We start from the raw sequence: 21,147 nt of genomic DNA, 5'->3' as shown, positions 1-21,147 counted from the left end.
GAATCCTTCACAGTTGAAATTCGATGAAGAAATGCCACGGTCCACTGGAAATTTCCGTCATACTGCATAGCGTATGCCTATCTTCAATAGTCCGAATGGTTCGGAAAAGTAGGAAAATGAAATGAAATGAAATGGGGTTTAACGTCCAACTGTTCTGCTAAGTGAGTAAGACGCTGGCTCGCTAGTCTAGACGTCGCGGGTTCGCCCCCGGTGTTGGCCGAGAAAGTTCATCAATATTTTCCGGCGTGGTTTCACCTTGTCAGGGGTGCAGGAAGGAGGGCCTGAAAAGTACAGCTGTCTAGTCGTTCGGATGGGACGAAAAACCGAGGCCCCGTGTATACATTGGCGTGCACGTAAAAGATCCTTGGGCAATTGGAATTCGACATAAAGAGTAGGCCGTAGCGCCGCTGTCCGGGCATTAGCCCAGTCGGGGCAGAACAGTAGGACGTTAAACTCCATCTCATTTCATTTCAAGCTGCTTCGACTGGGCTAATGAAGACGGACATACCGTATACAGTGTACTATCAGAGAAACTTTACCCGGATAGCGGCGATACGGTCTTTTCTTATATTAAATTCCTACTGTCAATATGTTAATGGGGTCTCGGTTTTTCGGCCCATCCGAAGGACTATACGTTTTCCCTTGCCAGCCCCCTGTCCTGCACCACTATCAAAGAGGAATCACTCCGGAAATGGGGTCTAATGTCCTACTTTTCTGGTAGTCACGGTGACTCAGTGAGTAAGACGTTGGCTTGCTAACGTTGAGGTCTCGTGTTCGATCGCTGCGTTGGCCGGGAATTTTCCGGCGTGATTCCACTTTACAGTGGTCTTGGACGGAGAGCCTGGCAGGGGATAACGTATCGTCTTTTGGATGGGACGAGGTTCCGTGTACATAAAAGAGAGCACGTAAAATACCCCCTGACAGTTGGAATTCATATAAGAGTAGCCGTAGCGCCGCTATCCTTGCAAAGTTTCCCTCACAGTATACTGCATAGCGTATGCCCGTCTTCATTAGCCCAGTCAGCGCAGAACAGGACGTTAAATCCAATTTCATTTTATTCAATTTTCCTACTTTTCTGAACCAATCTTGTTATTGAAGATAGGCATACGCTATACAGAGTGCTATGATGGGAATTTTCAATAAACCGTGGCATTTCTTCATCGAAATTCAACTGTGAAGGATTCTTTTATGTGCACGCCAATGTGTACGCAGGAGCTTGTTTTTTGTCCATCTACACAACTAGACACTGTACTTTGCCAGACCCTTTTTTCCTGCACTACTGACAGGGAGAAACCACACTGCAAAATCCCGGGGAACTTTCTTGACCAACACCAGGATCAGTATATATAATTATAGTATTGAGAGGAATATGGCCGATAACCCGACATCACGACACCACGACAACCCGACACCACGACACCACGACATCACGACATCACGACAGTTATACGCGACATTACGACATTTTTAATGTCGTGGTGTTGGGTAAAAATGGCGTATTGTCGGGTTAAAAATGGCGTGATGTCGGGTTGTCGGGTAGTCGTGGTGTCGGGTAAAAATGTTGTGATGCCGGGTTGTCGGGTTGTCGCCTTATGAAGGGCGACACCACGACATCACGACATGATACCAATCAGCCACAATGACAAATAACAAAAAAGTAGTATTTTATTGCACATGTATATTGATTTAACCGTGTACACAAACAATCTTCATGAAAAATATATAATTATGTCATATTAAAAAAAATGAAATATCACAGCCCTTTCCATAGTCAACAATATAGAAACCTACGTTCTTGAGACACTTCATGTTATTGTATGAGAAAAATAGTCATAATTTTTTCGTTAAACATATTATATACCATTTAAATTTCACAATCGTTGCCTAGCTATTTGACCCAAACTCATTATAACAAAATCAGATCTTTAATGTATGTAGTTTTTTATTGTTCTGATTTTCTCCAGACTCGCGAATTGTACAGTACATGAACTAAACAGTAAGAAACGAATACATAAAGTACATGTATTTTAACGTCCATTCGATACTTTTCGCTGTAGAAAACCATGAAGGTAGGCAGACGACCACATAGCACACACATTGGAGCACTTCCCCACCCATATATTTATGCGAATATCCACAATTAGTTTTTAGTTATTGAAACTCTTTTTACATATTATATTATTGAGGTACCATCAAAGACATTTTCTATGAATAACACTTGGTCCACATTCATTGTATTCCTGTTTTGTGATCCACATGGTAGCAAATGTTGACAAAGATGCCAGAATTGATCCACCAATCCACACGGAATATTTTCTCTCTGGTGGAGAAACAACCTTAACTACCCTATTATTGGGAAACAAGCTCGACATCTCTTTAGTCAATCGTTCTTCTATACCTATATTAAAATTAATAAAGGTAGGTTGGTAGGTTACAATACATTCTTGGAAATATCAAGGGGCACAACTGTTCATACAATAGCCAAACATACATTGCAATACGTTCTTCCTTTCATTATTTAAAGATGAAATAATAATTTTAGTATCTAGAGCATTGACAAGTGCATACATTTCAACATTTGGCAAAGTCATCTATACTAGGAAGATAACATTACTATGCAAATATTTATCATAAATCGTTGATTAATCGTTCAAACCGTGTCTCTTCCAACCGTGAAAAAGTAATTGAATTGCAACAGTTTGATAACACTGCGTGTAAGTGACACACTTCGAAAGGGTCCATCCTTATTAATACTTCATACCAGTCGAACAAACCCAGCAAGTTATCAAAATAAATCTTTAAAAATCTGATCTGCAGAGGCATTACACCGTTTAAATGACAGCCCGGACGATAACTTTCGATAACGGTATCTAAAAACATCCCAAAACTCCAAACAGTAATTTGATTGTGCGAACGGATTGAGGGATCAACGGATGAATAAAAAGGTATATTACTGAAATTTGGAACATAGCGTATAAAATGTATATTAGAAATAATTGATATTAATGTATTAGTCTACCATCAATACATATACATTCATATATATTAAATCTACACCAACGTGTTTCACCTATTAATCTAATGGGGCGGGTGTGGGGGTCGTTTTCCTAAATTACATGTACATACTTACCAGGAAACATTGTATTTCCTCCAGATATAATTATATTAGTATAAAAATCTCCTCTAAAATCAATATCACACTTCATAATGCTATCATATATCATCTTATGTATACCTTCATCTTCTCTACCTATAAATAATTAAACCACCTTTAGATTATTTTGTGACTCCGCTCCGAATTGAAGTTTATGGAGATAATAGACTACTTTTCTAATGGAATCTAACAAACACACATATACCATTTTATTATTTCTACAACTTACCAGCAAGTGAGGGTTGAAATAAAACTTCTGGACATCGAAATCTTTCATCACCGATCGTAATAACTTGACCATCTGGTAGTTCATAACTACTTTCTAACATAGATGTACACTCTGCTTTGTTCATTTCTGCTGAAAAGTCTTCAGCAATATAAGAAAGCTTTTCCTTTATATCCCGAACTATCTCTAATTCAGCTGAAAATAAACATCAAAATCATAACTTAGATTTTTGGTACTAATTCAGCCATTGATATATCTTCTATGTTCTTTTCATTACACTTATTCCATTGACAAATGCACCACGAATGGGGTTCTGCTGGAGGTCCAGATAATTTTGAAAATTAGACGACCGCAAACATGTTCACGGACAGCGTCAAATGAAATAAAAAAAATAACTAGACCCATGTCTCGGACAGTCATCCAGCATCTAAAAACTGGGGCGTGTTGAGCTATTGATCAATTCCAGATTAACCTACCAATCAAAACCCATGAAACACTGATTTTAAATTATCCAGACATTTGATTAACTATCTAATAATGGTCCCTGTCAGTAGCAGCCATTGCATATGCTTATCTTGATATGTTTCACATCCTATATGATTCCCAACTCTGCCTTCCACAACAGACTGAAGAGTAACTTAAAGATTTAATATAAAAACACAAATTTATATGGAAATAAATCACTGAATTTATTTCACACTACGTTTCAACAAGTTCCTCTTGAGAACGACAAGAGGAAATTGATGAAACGTAGTGTGAAATAAAATAAAATGTACATTGAGTTTTTAAAAGCTTATTGATGAACATAAACATTTATAACATATATGTACCTACCTTTTGTTGTGAAACTATATCCACGTTCATTTAGTATACGTTGTAAATATTCAGTTAAATCTTTCCCTGCTAAATCCAGTCTATCAATGGCGTATGGCACTGTATAACCTATAAAGGTGACATTGTATGATCTATATAAATATGATAATATTCATCCTTACATGTTTTAAAATATTTAATTAATTTATAAAGAACTTGACAATTCACGATATAGTTCACAAATTTGTACGCTTTTTTCCCTTTCTGATGTTCTTAATTATATCAAACAATTAAAAGTGAAAGGACATTAATTAAATGTATGCAATACCCTAGTGCTTCGACTTAATTTTGAACTTAGACTTGATTTCCAAACTTGTGGGTTTTTTTAGGAGACGAGAAATATACTACATTAACTACAATGGATTTCAAAACTTGGCATTAGTAAATGTAGATTTTTTTTTTTTTTTAGGTAAATAACCCAGAGTACGCCTTTTTACTATAGTTGACGGCAAATACGTGAGACGTGAGCATATAAAAAAATACAATATTATAGTACCTTGATATATTGGTATAACATGAGATACACCATCTCCAGAATCAAGCACTATTCCATTACCTCGCCCAGAAGCATAGATGGCCAGAATTGCCTGCAGTGCAACCGCAAATCCAGGCGTATTAAATGTTTCAAACATAATCTGTAACATAGTTTATCACAAATATTAGCTTTGTTTTGATTTGGAGTTCGGCGAGGACTACAAAACGCACATGCACTCAAAATTTTTTGATTTTGTCCTTCCGTTTCACCTTTGAAATGAACAACAGATTCACTGACAGACTACAGCTAAGCATTGGGAGACGTTCCTTCCACAAGCAGGCATTCTCCTTTTCATAGGGGTAACATGGTCATTAACTCTACGTTAGAAACATTAATGGATTCGGTACGATGGGGTTTCCGCCGGCAAAAGATCGGTGAGGAAACATATAATTATGCTTAACCGAATGTTTATATTCAACTTCTAATCATCCGCTCTTGTTGATGCATATTCAACTTAAAAATGGCAGCCTTTTGGACATGGTATGTGTTAATGCACGTTATTTAAAAAAGGTAGCGATTGAACGAAAACATATTGATCTTCTCGCTGTAAAGAGAAATCATTAATTATTACGTCATTTACATTGGATTCCCAAAACTTTTCAGCGAGTTTTCAGTGCACATGGAAATACTCAAAATTGTGCGCGGAAGCGTACATGTGAAACGGGCCTAATCGATTTCACGCCTTCAGTGGTGGATACATATTTTGAAATAGTATCGTTTGGAAAGAAGGCAAGAACATTATTTTAATAAAATACCTGCCATATCATAACAAGTAATATTGTAATAATTATACAAAAGCTGTCGAAATATTTTAAATCAAGTGATACCTGTGTCATTAATTCTCTGTTGATTTTCGGATTAAGTGGTGCCTCAGTTAATAAAACAGGGTGTTCGTCTGGTGATGCTCTTAATTCGTTATGGAAAGTGTGGTGCCAGATTGTTTCCATATCATCCCAATTACTAACTATTCCATGTTTTATTGGATATTCTAAGGATAGAATTCCTCTCAAACTTTGGGCTTCATCACCTATATAACTGTCCTTCGCATATCCCCCAAACATAGTCTGCTGATAAATTAGTGAAATAACAAAATAGTGAAATTGACCATTGAATCATCATCAGCATGATTACTTATAATCATTATTCTTATCACCATTAGTTATACTTTTAATAATCGAACCTCAAAAAAAAAAAAATAAAAATAAAAAAAAATGAAAGGAATATATAACAGTAACACTGTTTAATAAGACAATAATAATAAGAACATGGGAAATTAATTCAACATGATGAAAAGTCAATGGTTCATACCGAGTATTTAGGTCTGCCAATAATGGACGGAAACACGACCCTAGGAGCATCATCTCCTGCAAACCCTGCTTTACACATTCCTGATCCGTTGTCTATTACGAGTGCTTGTAGGTCATCCAAATCCATCCTGAAAGTAAAATTAGATTTTCTAAAAAAAAATAAAAACAAAAAAACAAACTGTATAATAAAACTCTAGAATGTTGCGTGCTGTAAGATAATAAGCGAGCTCATAATTTTAAATTGTCAACCATAACTATATTGTCTGTCGTTTCTTGACGACTAGAGCTTGGGAACAGACAGTTCTTCTGTTTTTGTTTGTATTCTTTTATTTACGATTAGAGAAGCTATTACATCAACATTGGAAGATTTGCTCATTTCGTTTACAGTCGAACTAATGTAAAGACAAATTTCGTTTATTGGACTTACTTCTCTTGAAAACAATACCCTGACATGTAATCACACACCCCACACCCCAACGACTGTGATATTATTGTAGGAACCAGACCACCGAGATTCTCCCAATTAATTTCCGATCACGAATGTCTATTTTTTGGGGGGTCTTTCGCTCTCCTTTCCCACCATTCACGTGCCCATATTTGTGTGCAGAATCGAAGAGAATTTACATTTTCAGTCAGTTCTTGAATAATATTCATGATTTTGGGGTGGAAGGGTAAATAATTAAAAGGAGGGTTTCGTTGACATAGAGTAGAGATTTACCTCTTACTACATGTATGTTATTTTTAGTTTGTGTATCTCAAAATTTCCATTGTATCAAAGCCTTCAACCTATGAATGTTATTCATTTTAAAAGTTAGAGCTGGGCCGAGAGACGAGAATTAAGACAGTGAGATATCTATATATATAAATCTGGGTTTTCGCTACCGGTACTAATAAACCCGTCTCGTACAACCCAAACTACCAGTGCTCTTTTTTTTAAAAAAATATTATCCCATAAAATATTAAAAATACTCACCCTAATTTTGACTCGTATAGAATTACTAAAATAGCACAACGTAGTTATGGATTGGTCCGATATTTTTCACACATGACTTGTGTCCAATTTAACTCCTGGCCAAATCTCGCTGAAACGAAAGATTAACCTGTTTACACATCGACAAAAAATAAGTACATAATTTTGTGATGTAAATACAAACACCGAAGCTTAATAAGATTTTTCGGGAATATTCTTAATTTGGTGAAAATCATTAATAAAACAACCTTGTAAAAATGAAACATGACATCTGGATGGACGTGATTTTTGTACTCATATATTTGACTATAAATATTAACATTAACTTCAGGTATGCGATATTGTTGTATGGTATGTAATGTAGGTCATCATAATAATATATTTACCTGTCGTTAGTGTAGTATGAAATATACACACGTAGTTATCTTTCACCGTAAAATTTAACTTGAAAATAATACCACTGTAGATTTTCAGTTATTATTATCTCATGATGTTTAATATTTAGCCTCTGCCATTGAAACTATCCAAATATGGTTCGAGAACTACTGAATGTCATCAATTGATTTTCTTCATCGGGATAGCCTGTTTATTACTATTTTTAGATCTTATCAATACTAAGTCATACCGTAAACATATAATATATGCACTATGGGTACGATACATATAGCAATAATTAAACTATATACAAGATGTGAAATCAACTATATCCGCCATTGTCAAAGGTGCAAGGCGGATAGCCTGGTAAAGACTGTGTCTATTCGTTCGAAAAACCAAGTCCCGTGTACACATTAGCGTGCACGGAAAAAAATAAACCTTTGACAGTTGCAATTGGAAATAAATATTTCAATTCATCTCATTTTATTAATTTGAATTTCGGATAGGAATTTAAAATAACATCACGTGATTAGAGACATATATCGGGTAACTAAATAGGCAAAATGGAAGCGAACGAAGGTAACAACTTTTCAAATGTCGAGAGAGAGAGAGAGAGAGAGAGAGGGAGAGAGAGAGAGAGAGAGATGGGGTTTAACGTCCATTCGACACAAACTAGGTCATTTCGGGACTAACATATGGTTCAATTTTATTTAAATAATTCGCTTGCGCGTAGGGGTCTTTAGCAGTGGGAGGAAACCAGAGAAAACCCACGAGGATGGACAGGCGACCCTACTCCTTGTCACGTACAACCGGGGATTCGAAACCACGCCAGTTGACTCAAGGGCAGGCCTTATGATACAGTGCGCACGTGCTTACCATTCGACCCCCCCCCCCCAAATGATGTCGAGAACATACATTATCTATCTTCTATATATATATTTGTGACTGTCGTTTGTCTGTCTGTCTGTCTGTCTGTTCGGGGTTGGCGGCTACACTAGGTCTGCCCTGAGTCTGAAATTTGAGGCATAGGGGTAGCTCGGACCGGGGAGTAACATAGGCCAGGTGGCGTTAGTCTACCACTTCCGGTTTCGGAGTTATGACCCCCCCGAGTGAAGCCGGTCTGTTCGGGGTTGGCGGCTACACTAGGTCTGCCCCGAGTCTGAAATTTGCGGTATAGGGGTAGCTCGGACCGGGGAGTAACATAGGCCAGGTGGCGTTAGTCTACCACTTCCGGTTTCGAAGTTATGACCCCCGAGCGAAGTCTGTCTGTTCGGGGTTGGCGGCTACATCTGCCCCGAGTCTGAAATTTGGGGTATAGGGGTAGCTCGGACCGGGGAGTAACATAGGCCAGGTGGCGTTAGTCTACCATTTCCGGTTTTGGAGTTATGACCCCCGAGCGAAGTCTGTCTGTTCGGGGTTGGCGGCTACATCTGCCCCGAGTCTGAAATTTGGGGTATAGGGGTAGCTTGGACCGGAGAGTAACATAGGCCAGGTGGCGTTAATCTACCACTTCCGGTTTCGGAGTTATGACCCCCGGGCGAAGTCTGTCTGTTCGGGGTTGGCGGTTACACTAGGTCTGCCCCGAGTCTGAAATTTGCGGTATAAGGGTAGCTCGGACAGGGGAGTAACATAGGCCAGGTGGCGTTAGTCTACCACTTCCGGTTTCGGAGTTATGACCCGCCGAGCGAAGCCGGGTATCCTGCTAGTAGTAATATAATCGTGGCAAGACCGACCATGCCTGTGGGGAGAGGGCTACTTCTAAGCTATTCACCATTTTGTTAAATGTGGGGGGGGGGCGGAATGGCTAACGCGTGCGCGTTGGATCATAAGGTCTGTCATTGAGTCAAATGGCGTGGTTTCGATTGCTCGCTTTTACGTGACAACGAGTAGGATTTGCCTTGCAACCTTGTGGGTTTTCTGCGGGTCCTCCGGTTTTCTCTCACTGCTAAAGACCCCCTACGTGCAGGCGAATTATTGAAATAAACTTAAACCATGTGTTAGTCCCGAAATGACCTAGTTTGTGTCGAGTGGACGTTATCTCTCTCTCTCTCTCCCTCTCTCTCTCAGGGAGGCAATGCTTATATTAAAAGGAAAAAAAGTCGAATTACTAAAAAAGTAAATATTTATTGCACACATCATTATAAATATATATATAACATTTCTGTATTGGAATACAATTATGATTATGTTCATCAATATCACATAATATATATCACAGTTCTTGTTGTTTAAGACAGACTTGATTAAGTCCCCATATTTGTGCAACATTTACTCGAAATAATAATTAAAGTTTAAAAGAAGACTTTTGGAAAACAACTTCGATGGACGTCATACTTTGAAAGTTCTGATTTGTATGGTTAAGGATCACGAAATCCAAGTTATATTGCTAAAAGTGAAATTGATTTCAGAGAGTGAACACAAATTAATTATTTACTGGTAAAAAATCCATGACAATCTATCATTTTAATCACAAAATAGGGGTCTATAAAAGGACTACACAAAGTGAGTAGTTAAGATAAGAGATAGTCAAAGAAAATATGTTGCCTATACTCAGTTACACAAAAATAGATTGCATGGCAACGAAACATGCGCCCACAGCAGCTATGTCGTCTGTACAGCCAACACGGATTTTTGTAGATAATGGGAGCATTATAAGACACTACAAACTGATCAAGAGTACAAATCATTAAAATTTGATTGGTTTCTAGCTTTTCCTGATACTAATATTTTTTATACAAAACATGTAATGGTAATCAGATCATTTTTCGGGTTATCGGCAATCGTCTGATGAAAAAGAATTACAGTGAAAGGGGTGATAACTTTAGCCTTAAGATTGGGGAAAACATTTTTCAACGTATTCAACGTGTTTACGGTTAACCGACCGACTCGATTTGATGGATCCAAAATCGCCAACCCTAAACGTTTTTTTTTTACCTATTCCCCAAGTCTTTGAAATCGGTCTTAGCTGGAAATGTTACGAAGAAAATAAGCATGTAATGTATTTAAAATGACAGGACAACGTATCGAGACTAAAAGTATCCATGGCATCGACATATGTGTGGCATAATCAAGTGACCTAATATAATACCTACTAATTAGCTTATTGGTTCAATCAGTTCAGTCCCTTATTACCCATCACCCCAACCCCACGAGAATAACAAAGAAAAAAAAGGTATTCCGACGGACCGACCCTATATTTTTAGGCCAAGTTAGCTTCGAGTCCTAAACCTATCCACCATTCACGTAATTCATTAGAACTTTGCGTATTGAAGCATAATTTCAAAATTTTTAGATCTTAAAGATGCATTATGTAAGAACTAAATCTGCCCATTGCTAATTTCTATGTTGCCTTCAAATGTTATATAAACTATTATTTAAACAATTATTAACATGACAAGCCCATAATCAACTCTCTATACTATCGGATGGCGGAGATTTAAACAGATTGAAATACGGTCGCCATTTAATGATTTTTAAATCATTAAATGGCGATCGTATTAAAATTTTAAAATGCGCCCCATCTTCCAGCACCCATAACTTCGCTCAGAATAGAGTAATTTCAATGAAATTTTCAATATATTCATTTTTTATTATCTATTTTTGAACTTTTATACGAAGAACGACCAGCTATTTAACTAAATCTTACATAATACACCTTTAAAATTCGAAAGCGTGTTGCAGAGATATCTTTTTATTTACATTTTCTACAGCTTGAGACATAGTTTAGAGTGGCCTTTGACTTTTGCACACTGGATGTTAGAGGTAGCACGGGCGGTTTTGCACGACTATGGGATGTATGGAGGCATTAGAAACCAACTCCGCCTAGAAGTTCAGTTATGTGAGTATTAATATTATTGAGGTGCCGTCAAATACATTTTCTATGAACAATACTTGGTCCACATTCATTGTATTCCTGTTTTGTTATCCAGTAATGTTTAAATGTTGATAAAGATGCTGCAATCGATCCACCAATCCACACGGAGTATTTTCTCTCTGGTGGAGAGACAATTTTAACTGCCTTAGTCTGGGGTAGTAGAGACACCATTTCTTTAGTCAACCGTTTTTCTATTCCTACAACAAAAAGATTAAATATTGATCACCCTGCAACGAAATATACAACCATAACTAGGTTAGTCGTTCGACCAGTCATCAAATAATTCTCAGATACAGTTTTTGTTCAAACGATTTATTTAACAATACCTTACTATCAAATTTAATCGCATCAGCTGTCTGAATCCCGATAAAAGTAGCCATTCAAAACGTCGCTCAGAATAAAGTTAAATCGACAGAAATTTTCAATATATTCATTTTTCACTATCTTTTATTTAACATATTTTCAAGTTTAAGCTAGTTTCAGTCTAGAGGAAACTTTGTAATTTTAAGAATTAATTAAACAATTTCTAGATTCAACACTTCGCTCAGAGTAAAGTTAAATCGTCAGAAATGTTCAATATTTTCATTGTACACTGTCTTTTTTAACTTCAAATCTAAGCTAGTTTCAGTCTAGTGGAAACTTTTCCAGTTTTAACATTAATTTAAACAATTTATAAATTTAGCACTTGTATCATCATCTGACAGGATTGGACTAGTCTGTAATGGCCATTGATTGAAGGTGGGATGGTAATCTGTAAACCGGGTCCTTTCCCCACACACATACACAGAAAAGTTGAGCTATCATCTAGAACGTATGTTTCAGCTCATAATTACGTTAGAAAGCAAACACGTTTACTAGTATATCTTACCAGGAAACATTGTATTACCACCCGAGAGAATTATATTAACATAAAAATCTCTTCTAGTATCCATATCACACTTCATAGTGCTATCATATATCATCTTATGTATCCCTCTATCCTCTCTACCTTAAAAAAAAACCAAATTCAAAAATTTTAAACGACGTCATTTTTAAATTTATAACTTATTTGTGAAGTAACGACATTAGACTTAAAGTAGTAAAATTGCTTGTTTAATATAAAATAAAAACTAACCATGAAGTTAAACAGACTACACTATGGTCATCTATTACCTTAGTAAATCTTTCAAATCCCAAAACTTCTTAACAAAATTTGAAAATGCTAATTCTTAAACAAGGCTGATTTAACAATTAATATCAAATAAAGCTGATTATCGACAATAAATTTGTTCGTCTTACATACACTTGTTACTGATGGAAGGGCACTAACAATTTTTAATATTTAAATCAAAAAGACATATCCAAGAGCTAAATATGCCTATCTGGAATCAAATATTATATTAATTATTATTTACATGACAATCTCTAGATCATCGGATGGTTTAGATATAGAGTAAATTAGACATTGCCGCCGTATATGCCTTAAACGATAACATATCGGCAATCACCGTGACCACCGATTGAAGGCTTGAAAATCGAGACTTTATTATCGTTGCTAGGTACTGGACAATCGACAATATGAACAGTCAATCGGCGATCGTAAAATCTTCAAACATTAATATTTTAACTCAGAATAAAGTAATCTGACTGAAATTTTCAATATATTCTATTTTTGAACTATTATAATAAGAACGGTAAGAAATTTATCGAAATCTTGCATAATGCCGCGTTGAACACAAATCAGGACTGTAAAGTTTATTTGGATAGTAAGTTAAAATATTAAAATTGTAGGTAAGATAGGCTACTGACTTTGATGTCAGTGAATGTATAATGATGGCGGCGTGAAATCAGTTTAAAAACTAATGTTAACTTTGAATGGATAACATGACTAACGTTAAAATTGGTCGATATGAGTGAAACAAGCCAAAAGTGAGGCTGGTGTTCCCAGCCCAAATCCCAAAATAAATAGATGACACATATTAATTAATTGCACGTTTATCTTTTTGAAAAGTATCGAGCAAACAAACTGATTATCAACTATACACTAAGTTTCATCACTCCCTATCAGATAGAATCAAAGTCAAAGAAACTGCTTAGCTCTGCTTAACTTTAGCGGGAAATGTTAATCATTGAACTCAGTCAAGACATTCACCTAATGAACATCAATCGTTCCTTAGCCTAAGCAGAAAATTCTCATCAAACATAGTAAAGGTAATGATATAATGAATCTATACTTGGAGTTTCATAGCTCTCACTTAATTATAAAAAAGTTATCGTGCCCAAAGCATCATCCAATCAATTGCGTATCTCTGCTTACCGTAAGCAGACAATGTTTATCATCAAACTAGAACAAGGCATTCACCTAATGAACGCCTACACTAAGTTTGAACATTCTACCTCAATTAGAAGGGGAGTTATTGTGTTTCAAAGTCTCGACCAATCAAACTACTCATCGCTCTGCTTACTCTAAGCAGAAAATGTTCATTATCGAACTTAGTCAAGGTACTGATGATGTGATGAAACTATTTACCAAGTTATCGTGCCCAAAAGCACCGACAAATAAAATTGCTTATATATGCTTACCCTGAGCAGTAACTGCTCATCTTCGAATCCCATCAAGGCATCGACCTAATAAACACCTACACCAAGTTTGAACATTTTAGCTCAATTAAAAGAAGAGTTATTGTGACCTACAAAGTGTGACGGACAGACAGACAGACAGATTAACAGACGGACGAACCCATTTTAATAGTCCCCCGCTTTTTTCGAAAAGTGGGGGACAATTAGACATATATAACATCTGATTATTCTCATGAACAACTTACCAGCAAGTGAGGGTTGAAACAAAACTTCTGGACATCGAAATCTTTCATCACCGATCGTAATAACTTGACCATCTGGTAGTTCATAACTACTTTCTAACATAGATGTACACTCTGCTTTGTTCATTTCTGCTGAAAAGTCTTCAGCAATATAAGAAAGCTTTTCCTTTATATCTCGAACTATCTCTAATTCAGCTGAAAATGAACATCAAAATCATATTTTGGGAACTAAGGCCGCTTGCTCAAAACTCCGTTAACTTTCAACGACACGTTAATAGACTTTTCTTGGATTAACTTTAAAGCGGAAATTGCAAATTTTTAAGTTATATATTTAAAATTTATTAAAATAAAGCCTGAAAATAGATGGTATCCATAAACAGTCCTACCTTGTTAAAGAATAATCCTATTAATCCTATAATTCACTATTGCCAGCTGAGAAATTGGCAAAAATATCATTTTCCTCTTCATTTTCAAACTCCATGGTGGAGAATAGAAAACAAGGGAGGTAATTGGGAGGTAAATGAAATGAAATAGGGTTTAACGTCCTACTGTTCTGCTCCTATACTGGGCTAATGAAGACGGGCATACGCCATACAGTGTGCTATGAGGGAAATTTTGCCCGGGCAGCGGCACTATCGCCTACTCTTATATCGAATTCCAACTGCCAGGGGATCTTTTACGTGCATTCCAATATATCACGGGACCTCGGTTTTTCGTCTCATCCGAAGGACTAGACAGCTGTCCTTGTCAGGCCCTCCGTCCTGCATCACTGACAAGGGGGAACCACGCCGGAAAATCTGGGTGAACTTTCTCGGCCAATGCAGGGATCGAACACCCGACCTCCAGGCTAACGAGCCAGCGCCTTACCCACTTAGCCACGTGATCCCCTTAATTGGGAGGTAATTGTGTTATTATTTCCTGTGTAAATGAGTTTTAAGTGTGAGAATGATACCTATGATCGTATAATTGTGAGTTGACAACCTATTGAGCAAAAGTCATAGTTTTGACTTTCTTAGAAAATTTGCAATTTCCGCCTTTATCAGTCCGTTAGGTAACGGATAATGAAATTGACTTTCCAGCAACAGAAATTTAAAGGACCGGTAACAAACGACACGTTAGCAAGATAACGATCTGGATGGAACCAGAATAAAAACATCGCAAAATTCGCGGAATATAATTAGCGTTTTCGACTAAAATCGCCCATTTAGGAATTAATTTGTTTTGTGTTTGTTCTCAATTTATAAAGACTTTATATTTTAGATGAACATAAATATTTATAGTTTACCTACCTTTTGTTGTGAAACCATGTCCACGTTCATTTAGTATCCGTTGTAAATACTCAGTTAAATCACTTCCTGCTAAATCCAGTCTATTAATGGCGCATGGAATACCGTAACCTACAAACCAAATATTGTGTGACAAAATGGAAATTAAACAATGTTATTTCCCACAGATTTAACCCAGAAATTAGTACTAGCGATTTGATCGAATCTATATACATGGGTATAAATAGTTTACTTTCTACCAGGAGAAACAGATTATCTGAGACATCAAACATGTGGTTTTATATCTAGTAAGACATATAACAAACGGTACACAAACATATCACATAGCGTTCAAAATTAAAATTTAATAATTATTTCGTCTCGGTTTAATTTTGTTTGGCCCAGACTTCATGTACACACTTAGTACTTCCATAGTATACATTCGCTTTTCGCTTTGAAGTATATTTTTACCCACTGGTATTGGTGATAGTCATTTTGCCAAACGCACCCTGTGGCTATAATTGAAAACAAATTTCTTAAAGATGTTGTGAGATCTTATACTGTTTTGTAAATTTGAAAGAGAGAGAGAGAGAGAGAGAGAGAGAGAGAGAGATGGGGTTTAACGTCCACTTGACACAAACTAGGTTATTTCGGGACTAACATATGGTTTAATTTTTTATTTCAATAATTCGCTTGCGCGTAGGGGTCTTTAGCAGTGGGAGGAAACCGGAGGACCCGGAGAAAACCCAAGAGGTTGGACAGGCGACCCTACTCCTTGTCGCGTACAACCGAGGAATCGAAACCCCGCCAGTTGACTCAATGACAGACCGTATGATACAGCGTGCGCGTGCTAATCATTCAGCCCCCCCCCTTGTAAATATGAATAAGATAAAGCCTAATCAAAAAGGAGGGTCTAATTTTAATTAGACTGCAAAATCCAAAATGTCAAGGTAAAAGGTGCTAAAATATAGCAATATTAATAGACAAACAGATAGTGTCAACATAAACCCGAATGCCAACATGAATATAAAACTATTAGCTACACAAATCTCATATTTAACAAATTCTCACTTAATAGATGAGCCCATTGCCACACATCTGTTTAAAGGGATAGTAAAGCATAAATTGAAACTTATGGTACCTTCATATACTGGTATAACATGAGATACACCATCTCCAGAATCCACCACTATTCCACTACATCTTCCAGAGGCATAAACTCCAAGAATAGCTTGTAGAGCCACATAAAATCCAGGGGTATTAAATGTTTCAAACATGATCTGTAACAGAAATATCCATGTATTTAAAAATGAGCTTGTCTTTTATGAATTGCATATTATGTGGAAGCCTGATCTTTTTCATCTCTAGTCTAGGTTCGTTTTTAACGGGGTGGGGTATGGAATTGAAAACTGACATTTTGGTTCCCCCTTTAGAGACAGACAAAGCACACATCTCATCACAGAGAGAGGTTCTTTCCACTACACCAATCAGACGTTTGGTTTTTCACACAGATTTATGGTTACAGTGCGGTATATAAATGAAATGAAATGGGGTTTAACGTCCTACTGTTATGCTAATAAAGACGAGTGGAGGGATACTTTAACACCCATGAATAAATATATATCATGAATTTGCCACAATATTTAAAATGAAGTGATACCGGTGTTATTAATTCTCTGTTATGTCATTTATTCTCTGTTTTGAAATGGTGGCTCAAATATTGTTCCAACAAGGGGAAGCGGGTGTTATTAAGACCTTTCATTTTTATAACACGCAATACTTAATGTCTATGCAAAAACTTTTGAAAAATTTAATTAAAGTGATACCTGTGTCATTAATTCTCTGTTGATTTTAGGATTGAATGGTGCCTCGGTTAATAAAACAGGATGTTCATCTGGTGATACTCCTAATTCGTTATGAAAAGTGTGGTGCCAAATTTTCTCCATATCATCCCAATTACTAATTATTCCATGTTTTATTGGATATTCTAAGGATAATATTCCCCTTTTTCTTTGGGCTTCATCGCCTATATAACTGTCCTTTAGATCTACATCAAGCATAATAGCCTAATGGTAGATAATATAAAAATGGGTGAAATTGACATTATTATCCATCATCATCCTCGGTATCCCCAGTGTACTCATCCCGTTCTACTCCACTATACCCTGGGTTAATCTATAGGGTTTCTACGATTACAAATTATCTGCCCTGGTCTTGATTGTAGCTATAGTCTACGAACCAATCAAACCTGTTGTTTCGCCTTCGTTTTTATAAGGGTAGATAATTCATGTACAGATACTGAATGATTTACGCAAGCAATGTATATATTTCTAATTCATTTATATTTAATTGTATTATCAAAATCTGTAGTATTTTCGCTGATTTCAAATATGTATAACATCTATATGTTTGACTTTTGTTATTATTATTACTATTCGTTCTTTGTCTGAAATGTTTCATTCTGTTATGTTTATTATTATTGAACTTATACTTGGCAATTTGATTCACAATAAATACGGGGGGTTGGGATGAAACCACTGGGGATACCGAGGATGATCCATCATCTGCATGATTTATAACAGTCTGTATTACTAGTAATATCACACAGAAGTTGGGATAAATTCAAAATTAGCCCTTACTTTATTTATTAAAAGATAGGGGCAAATCAGATACATAATAAGATTACATAATCAATAATTGTATACAAAGTTTGGAATGGATCATGGCATTGTTCAATGGAATTCACCGAGTTTTACCGAGTATTTAGGTCTGCCAATAATCGACGGAAACACCACTCTGGGATCTTCATCTCCTGCAAACCCTGCTTTACACATTCCTGATCCGTTGTCTATTACCAGGGCATCGAGGTCACTCAAATCTATCCTAAAAAGAAAATTTTACACATATAGATGAATGAAATTGGGTTTTACGTCCTACATTTCTGCCCAAACGGGACAATGAAGACGGGATATTGGTTATTTTGTTTTGTTCATAGTATCTCAATGAAAATTAAGACATGCTCCATCATGATTTGCCAAATGGACTTTTTTGGCTGGCCACAGGTTTGGACCGATTGTCTTTATTTTTCATTTAATGATTTTCCTCAGCTAAAGCAATAAATGTCCATACAAAATAATACACCAACATAAACTTCGTGTACAGATGAAACAAATAGGTGTAATACTTAAAAATGCATCATGTAAGGGCTAAATTTGCCTATTGCAGGTCTTTCTACTTATTAAACATTTATACACATGATAAGCCCATAATCAATTCTATAAACTATCGGATGGCTGTGATTTTAACGGATTAAAACACAATTTAATAATTCAATTTAAAAATGGATAAACGAGACTTTGATTACTACCATAGCAACGGTACTTGAAAATCGCGACTATATCCCCAAGGACTTTTTAACTCATAAAATATTTTGACTGAAATTGTCAATATATTCATTTTTCGTTATATATTCTTGAACTATTACAACAAGAACGGCCACCTTTTTATCTAAATTTTACATAATGCATTTTTAATTGTAAACACATAATCATTTTTAAGCCTGGTTATAATGTGACACTGTTGGTTATAATATAGGCTATAAATAGACATGATACATGTATTAAGTGGAGCGTTGAATTTATACTTACATTTTACCTTTTACTTCTCAACACAAACACAACTAACTACAGTCCACAGCATAATGTCTATATACGTATAGCCTCACACCTTATCACATAACATGCAATCTTAGTCCGAGAAACTATTAAAATATGTCGTAAGAAGTAAGAACTACTATTAGAACCGCCTGGGTAATATTTCTAATAAGCGGATATTCCAGACGAATTTCGCTGCTATTTTTAGATTATGATACTACTACGACGACATACCGTAAACATCTAATATGTACAACAGTAGTATTTAGATCAGATAAAGATCAGATAATAGATAATTATAAGTAAAAAGGCGTCAAATGATCTATTGTAGCTACCATTGTTTACTCACTCCTTCAAGTTTAGACAGAAATAAAATGAAATGAAATGGGGTTTAATGTCTTACTGTTCTGCTCTGACTGGGCTAATGAAGACGGGCATACGCCATACAGTGTGCTATGAGGGAAATTTTTGCCCGGGAAGCGGCACTATCACCTACTCTTATATCGAATTCCAACTGCCAGGGGATCTGTTACGTCCATTCCAATATATACACGGGACCTCGGTTTTTCGTCTCATCCGAAGGACTAGACAGCTGTCCTTGTCAGGCCCTCCGAAGTTAAGACAGGATCAAACAAATAATTTATTGTAACAATAATGTTCTCCCATTGATCCTGTAAGTTATGCTTGGTTTAAACGTCACCAGAAACTGTATTTGTAAAATGGACTAGCTTGTATGGTAACGATTTCACAGTTAATGTTTATTTTATATATATATATAAAACCTTACATGAAGATGGCAACGTAAAATGAATAGAATCTGGCCCCTTTGGCTATTTTTTTGATTAATGTATTGACTTGACTATTGTGTTGTCCCTCTAAGAAGTATTTGCGCCTTGGAGGTCTTCGCTGTTTTGGAAATTAAAAAAAAAAATTTCGAATTTGAAAGTCAAATTATTGTTTAATGTACGTGTCAGAACCTCATGTGTTGGGGCTCTCCTCAAGTCAGATCGCCCTAAAGTCCACCTGACCACGCCCTAAAATGGGACTTTTTATATGGTCATCAGTTAGATGGCTGAAACTTACCAGAAATAATGTTCCATGCGTGGAGGCTTTCCCCAAGTCAGACGGACCTTACAAGTGCAGCCCCACCCAAACCCTCTATATAAACCATCTAAACATATTTACATTTTAAAAAGTATGAAATTAAATAACAGTGTTGTAGTATAATGTGTTTTATAACTTGGGTCTGGCAGTTCCCATGGTGATCATTAGAATATGTTTCTCGGTGCCACCAACAAAGGGGGCTATTTTGTCGGAAAATGGTGCCCTCTTCATTCTGGCGACGGTGCCGATGTCGGTCGGATTCGTGTCTTTAAGAAAGATACTCTACAAAACTACCAACAAATTTTAGAAATCCGGAAAAACTCACGTTTGAAGTATGTTGAAATTATTTTCCCCAAAGTTGTAGATGAGTTAACAGGATTTCGTATGGAATGTTATAGAAGATTTACGGCGCTATCTAAAATTCAAAAGAAACAGAATGATGATGGGCAAGAAGTACAAGAAAAAGACAATCCAAATTCCAATCCAAATTTGATGAGATCATGTTTAACATCGACCTGCATCCAATTCCGTTGTGCTCGAGAAAGTCTATCTGTTTTGCAGAAAATCAAACAGAAAACATAAAGATCACAAACAGCAACTTATACCCTGTGTCACAAAGACAATCGAAAAAATATTCAAGTATATGCAACAATTCTTTAGGATGAAAATATGTTACAGAACATCCAAGATATAGATTTCATTGCCATAGAAATTCATTATCATGCAATGGGCAGGATAGAAAATCAACGCAGAGCTGAAAACATGCGAGAAGTAAGCGGGTCATGATAAAGGTGAATGGCATGATGCTAGGAATATACATGCCAAAGCATTTGATGCTTTATGTAGTTTTGTGACTGACATTATTCTGGAAAAACAAGATGTCTACCCGTTAAATAGCTTACTGCAATACTATCAGTCATGTTTATTAGAATTTGGGGGCGGAAACTATACCTAGTTAGGTATTTTGCCCAGCGATTTGCAGAACAAGCTGGTTAAATTCTTTGGTGATG

General features: G+C 36.3%; 2 protein-coding genes across 7 annotated transcripts; both read right to left on the bottom strand.

Moving 5' to 3' along the window:
* Positions 1-1,663: 1,663 nt before the first annotated feature.
* LOC126810943 (actin-3) lies at positions 1,664-7,643 on the bottom strand. 6 transcript variants are annotated; one of them, XM_050536347.2, is made up of 9 exons: positions 7,452-7,643; positions 7,069-7,177; positions 6,097-6,223; positions 5,616-5,855; positions 4,750-4,888; positions 4,215-4,322; positions 3,384-3,575; positions 3,131-3,250; positions 1,664-2,398 (listed from the first exon to the last, which is right to left on the bottom strand). In XM_050536347.2, exons 3-9 carry the CDS (start codon positions 6,220-6,222, stop codon positions 2,193-2,195), a joined length of 1,131 nt encoding a protein of 376 aa, XP_050392304.2. In that variant the 5' UTR covers position 6,223; positions 7,069-7,177; positions 7,452-7,643; the 3' UTR covers positions 1,664-2,192. The 6 variants fall into 6 exon arrangements, 4 of the variants coding, with proteins under 4 accessions (XP_050392304.2, XP_050392306.2, XP_050392305.2 ...); XM_050536349.2 differs by having other exon boundaries at positions 5,616-5,852; XM_050536348.2 differs by lacking the exon at positions 7,069-7,177.
* A 1,968-nt stretch (positions 7,644-9,611) lies between these two features.
* On the bottom strand, positions 9,612-19,183 carry LOC130010321 (putative actin-22). The gene is made up of 8 exons (XM_050536342.2): positions 19,028-19,183; positions 18,137-18,263; positions 17,207-17,446; positions 16,522-16,660; positions 15,405-15,512; positions 14,119-14,310; positions 12,183-12,302; positions 9,612-11,511 (listed from the first exon to the last, which is right to left on the bottom strand). Coding segments are annotated over exons 1-8 (1,134 nt in total). The 5' UTR covers positions 19,030-19,183; the 3' UTR covers positions 9,612-11,305.
* Between the last annotated feature and the right edge of the window lie 1,964 nt (positions 19,184-21,147).

The sequence above is a fragment of the Patella vulgata genome, chromosome 2 (genome assembly GCF_932274485.2).
Source record: "Patella vulgata chromosome 2, xgPatVulg1.2, whole genome shotgun sequence".
Taxonomy (NCBI): domain Eukaryota; kingdom Metazoa; phylum Mollusca; class Gastropoda; family Patellidae; genus Patella; species Patella vulgata.
Note: the sequence above shows the minus strand (reverse complement) of the source record. Positions and strands in the feature narration are given on the sequence as shown.

Excerpts from the sequence above, each read along its gene's own strand:
- LOC126810943 (XM_050536347.2), bottom strand. The coding sequence starts at position 6,222 with ATGGATTTGGATGACCTACAAGCACTCGTAATAGACAACGGATCAGGA. Across the intron at positions 4,889-5,615 it reads ACAGAGAATTAATGACACAG|ATTATGTTTGAAACATTTAA; the intron begins GTATCACTTGAT and ends ACTATGTTACAG. Across the intron at positions 4,323-4,749 it reads TGTTATACCAATATATCAAG|GTTATACAGTGCCATACGCC; the intron begins GTACTATAATAT and ends TCACCTTTATAG.
- LOC130010321 (XM_050536342.2), bottom strand. Across the intron at positions 16,661-17,206 it reads ACAGAGAATTAATGACACAG|ATCATGTTTGAAACATTTAA; the intron begins GTATCACTTTAA and ends TTTCTGTTACAG. Across the intron at positions 14,311-15,404 it reads ACATGGTTTCACAACAAAAG|CTGAATTAGAGATAGTTCGA; the intron begins GTAGGTAAACTA and ends GTTCATTTTCAG.